The sequence below is a fragment of the Lycium ferocissimum genome, chromosome 9, assembly GCF_029784015.1.
Source record: "Lycium ferocissimum isolate CSIRO_LF1 chromosome 9, AGI_CSIRO_Lferr_CH_V1, whole genome shotgun sequence".
NCBI lineage: Eukaryota > Viridiplantae > Streptophyta > Magnoliopsida > Solanales > Solanaceae > Lycium > Lycium ferocissimum.
Window position 1 is genome coordinate 44,571,080 of NC_081350.1, and position 4,913 is coordinate 44,575,992.

General features: G+C 36.7%; 1 protein-coding gene across 4 annotated transcripts; it reads left to right on the plus strand.

Annotated features, from left to right (window-relative positions):
• The first annotated feature begins 1,434 nt into the window (after positions 1-1,434).
• Positions 1,435-4,484, plus strand: LOC132031024 (leucine-rich repeat extensin-like protein 4). Of its 4 annotated transcripts, none has more exons than XM_059420860.1 (2): positions 1,435-3,893; positions 3,924-4,484. In XM_059420860.1, the coding sequence occupies exons 1-2, from the start codon at positions 1,805-1,807 to the stop codon at positions 4,010-4,012; spliced, it is 2,178 nt and encodes a 725-aa protein (XP_059276843.1). In that variant the 5' UTR covers positions 1,435-1,804; the 3' UTR covers positions 4,013-4,484. The 4 variants fall into 4 exon arrangements, with proteins under 4 accessions (XP_059276843.1, XP_059276845.1, XP_059276844.1 ...); XM_059420862.1 differs by having other exon boundaries at positions 1,438-3,113; positions 3,150-4,484; XM_059420861.1 differs by having other exon boundaries at positions 1,439-3,143; positions 3,180-4,484.
• The last annotated feature ends 429 nt before the right edge of the window (positions 4,485-4,913 follow it).

The window sequence follows — 4,913 nt, forward strand, 5'->3', positions numbered from 1 at the left end:
TAATTTCTTTACCCGGCTATATCCCTCAATCACAGGCTTGCCGGCCTCATGTCACCTACTAGCCTTTAAACTAACACCTCAAATTATTACTCTATGAGGTCGTTTGGTTTTTATTTCCTCAATAAATATACGAGTTAAAACGGTCATTGAATAAGTATAAATAATAAACATCGTATATGATAAATTAGATAAGATGTAGTAGAATTTTGAGCCCAAACTCATAATATTATCTATGTCATTCGTCTCATTTTACGTGAATGTATTTGATTGTACAGTTTTTTCTGTCAATAACTGTGTTGTTTGTCTGAATATTTTTGACTGTTATAGCAAAAGAAATTTAGCAATTACTGTGAAATATTATCATAGAGGACAACTGTTATAGATACAGCTGACTGTATACAAAAGTTAAAAAATTATACGTATCTTTTTTTGACATGTAAACTAAATACATCCAAAATACCAAAATTCTTTTAGATGGATGGTAGCGTGAGTTCCACGTGTCTTTTCATCTTTTATTTATTTATAAAAAATAAATTTTTATATTATATAAGTCCCTACAAGTCGTATCATTAAAGTTAAATTAAGATGCAAAAATTAATTAGTTTTAAATAGAAAAAAATGTTAATTTATTATATACTAAAATAAAAAATAAAAAATGGGACTGATGAAATATTAATTATTATTATCACTGATTTTTTTTTTTTGAGGGTGACATATAGACCCCTAAATAGGTTATAGGAGAAGCTAACCAGAAGCCATCAAGAGGAAAATGTCAATTGGAAAAATTTGAAATTGGTATTTGGTACCACTTAAACCGTCTCGAGAAGTCATTATTATTAAACTAATTTGAATGTTGTACTACGCCAAGTGTTACTAAAAGTCATAACCATTAGATTATAATTCTAATTTCATCTCTGAAACCGTTATTCATTTCTTTTTAAAATCAAATTATTGGCTCTTCATTATTGACTTAATTATGCGATCATAAATTTTTCCCAAACCCTAAGGGGTCCTTTGGTAGCTGGTTAGAGTAATGCAAGTATTAGTAATACATAGATTAAAGATGAAGTTTCTAAATTGCAAACCAAATATTATATTAATTTTATACATGAATAACTTACCTCCTGATCAGCTATCAAACGTGGTATTACTTATGCAGATTTAATATCTACTTAACTCACCTTCCAAAGGTAGAGGGACGTTTTTCGTATATCCTACCCTCTTCAGACCCCACTTATAAAATTATACTAGATATATTATTATTATTGTATAACTCACCTCCAAATCAACTATTCAACGACCCCTAATTGTTATTAGAAGAATAAAGATCAATATTGTAAAGTCACACTCTTATTAGAGAGAGAATATAGCTAAATAGCCTTCTACAACTAATAGAGAAAGTGAGAGGATCTAGTGGGCTTTGAGCTGTGATTTAGCTGTCCTTTTTTTATTTTAGAAATTTCTACTTTCTTGTTTCTCTTACATCCTCTTTCTCTCTTATATTCACACAACCCCAAAATCCCTAATCCAAAAATAAATTCAAGCCTCTTCTCCTTTATTTCTCTCCTCATATCTCAAAAACCCCATTTCCATTATCACTTTCTTCTCCACAGATCTCCACTCACATTTGCTTAAAGACTCCATTTTTAAACCAAAAAAATCAAAATCCAAAAACCCCATTTCCTAAATCTCTTCTTTCATCTCACATTTGCTTAAAGATTCAATCTTTGAACCAAAAAAAAAAAAAAAAAAAAAAAACTGAAAAAAAAACAAGCATTCTTGATTTTCAGATGACTCATGTGAGATGAAGGAGAAAACACAAACACCTATTTTTTCTCTATATTTTCTCTTCCTTTTTTCCTTCTCTTTACTGTGTTTAGTACACACAAATGCTGAGTTTACAGTTTCAGAAAATGGCCCTTTAACTGATACTGAAGCTCAGTACATTAAACACAGGCAACTTTTATACTACAGAGATGAGTTTGGTGATAGAGGTGAACTTGTAACAATTGACCCTTCTTTGGTCTTTGAGAATAATAGAATCAAGAATGCTTATATTGCTTTACAAGCATGGAAACAAGCTATCATTTCAGATCCCTTTAATATCACTGTTAATTGGGTGGGATCCAATGTGTGCAGCTACACTGGAGTTTTCTGTGCTCCAGCATTAGATAATCCTAAAATCCGTACAGTTGCTGCTATTGATCTTAACCATGGTGATATTGCTGGTTACCTTCCAGAAGAACTTGGATTACTTACAGATCTTGGTATTTTCCATATTAATTCAAATCGTTTTTGTGGGACAATACCTAGAAAATTCAAGAACTTGAAGATACTGTTTGAGTTGGATCTAAGTAACAACAGGTTTGCTGGGAAGTTTCCTTATGTTGTTTTGAGTTTACCAAAGTTGATATTCTTGGATATAAGGTTTAATGAGTTTGAAGGTAATGTACCTTCACAACTCTTTGATAAGCCATTAGATGCTATTTTCATCAACCATAACAGGTTTGCCTTTGAGTTACCAGACAATTTTGGGAATTCACCTGTTTCTGTTATAGTTTTGGCGAATAACAGGTTTCATGGTTGTCTACCAGCAAGTATTGGGAATATGAGTAATTTAAATGAGGCTATTTTGATGAACAATGGGTTGCGTTCTTGTTTGCCACCAGAGATTGGGATGTTGGATAATTTGACTGTGTTTGATGTTAGTGGCAATCAGTTGATGGGTCCATTGCCTGAGAGTTTTGGTGGATTGGTTAATTTGGAGCAACTGAATGTGGCACATAATATGCTATCAGGTTCAATTCCAAAGAGTATTTGTCAACTTCCGAAGCTTGAGAATTTTACTTATTCTTATAATTTCTTTACTGGTGAACCACCGGTTTGTTTGGGGTTGGCGGAGTTTGATGATAGACGAAATTGTTTGCCGAATAGGCCTGTTCAAAGGTCTGCTGGTCAGTGTAAGGCGTTTTTGTCAAAGAGAATACATTGTAGTGCTTTTAGATGTCATAAGTTTGTTCCTGCCTTGCCACCTCCTCCTCCGCTTTCCCCTCCGTTGCCTGCCCCTCCACCGCCTGTTGTTGTCCCTATTACTCCCCCTTCCCCCCCTGTTTCTTCTCCCCCGCCACCCGTTTATATCCCTCCTTCACCATCACCTCCACCACCCGTTTTTTCGCCACCCCCACCAATATATTCACCTCCACCACCCCTACCCTCACCCCCACCACCCTCACCTCCACCACCGCCTCCACCCGTTTATCCACCTCCACCACCACCACCATCTCCTCCTCCACCATCACCTCCACCACCCGTTTACTCACCCCCACCTCCACCACCATCGCCTCCACCACCCGTTTACTCACCGCCACCACCACCACCATCTCCCCCTCCACCATCACCGCCCCCGCCTCCTCCACCAGTATATTCACCTCCACCGTCAATTATGTCACCACCGCCACCATCACCATCGCCATTGCCATATTGTGTACGATCACCACCACCTCCACCACCAAATTCACCACCTCCTCCATCACCACATTCGCCACCTCCACCGCCTACTCACTCGCCTCCACCCCCTTCGCCTTATTATTATAATTCACCACCACCTCCGCCACCAAATTCGCCACCTCCTCCACCAAACTCACCACCACCTCCACCACCTGCATACATATACTCATCACCTCCGCCACCAAACTCTCCACCACCACCCGTGTATTCGCCTCCACCTCCATCCCCAGTACCTTGTATAGAACCTCCACCACCACCCCCTCCATGCATAGAACCACCCCCATCACCATCTCCACCACCACCACCCGTTTATCACTATAATTCTCCGCCCCCACCGATCATCTATGAGAGCCCACCACCACCACCACCCGTTTATTATTACAATTCTCCGCCCCCACCATCACCATCACCACCACCACCACCACCAGCTCCAGTATATGAAGGGCCATTGCCACCAGTAATAGGAGTATCCTATGCTTCTCCACCACCACCACCCTTTTATTGATTTTTTTTCAAGAATATCCCACTAACTTATCCTCAGAGCACAAAAATTGTTCCTACAATTATTATTTCCTCATATCTCTTTCTAACAAAGTGGAGTTAATATGTGATCATGAAAGTATTCAAGAAAGAGGAGGTAAAGAGGAGAAAGATTCAATCTCCAAAGATTTTATTTTTGAATTGTTATGATGAATAGATTTGAAGGTTGTGGAGAGAATAAATTTGGCAAAGAAAAGATTGAAGCTTTGCAGGAAAATGTGTATGTATAGAGATCATAATCTGGAATTTAGAAACCAGTTTACAGTACTTGTTGCAAGCTGGTGATTCTATATTTAATGATCATACTTTGGTTTCTTTGTAATTTTTTTTGGTTCTTCCAAATTACTATAGTATAATGATGAGTTTTTTTTTTTTTTTTCTTCTTTAAACTTGTATTGATGATTCTCAGAATTCATATCATTTCTTTCTATTTCTAATGGGGTGTTGTTCTTTTAAGTTTCTTCTGATTTTGTTAATTCTTATTAGTATCTTGTTGAATCTTGCAATGTTCCAAATCTTTTTTCAGTCTCTGTTTTTCAAGTGTTGAGTGTGTACAAATAGCATTTGTTTCAGTGAAAGTTTGGGTAGTTGGTCCTTTATCAATGCTAAAGCTGAAAATTCATGTGATTTGATCATTGTCGATTGGACCTTGATTGTTGATGTTCTATTTTCTTGGTTGTAGCATTGTTTATCTGATAGTCCTTCCGTCTCGTGCTAACTGTCATTTTAGCTCATTTCATGTTCATGTTAATTGTAGTTTTTGTTCATTTTTTGTTCATTAAAAAAATAATATATGAGTAATTTAATAAGTTACTCTTATTTTATAAAAGTAGACTGATTGTTGCCTCTAAAATACCGGACATTCT

What these genes read in the sequence shown, in the direction of transcription:
- LOC132031024 (XM_059420859.1), top strand. Translation starts at nt 1,805, where the DNA reads ATGAAGGAGAAAACACAAACACCTATTTTTTCTCTATATTTTCTCTTC.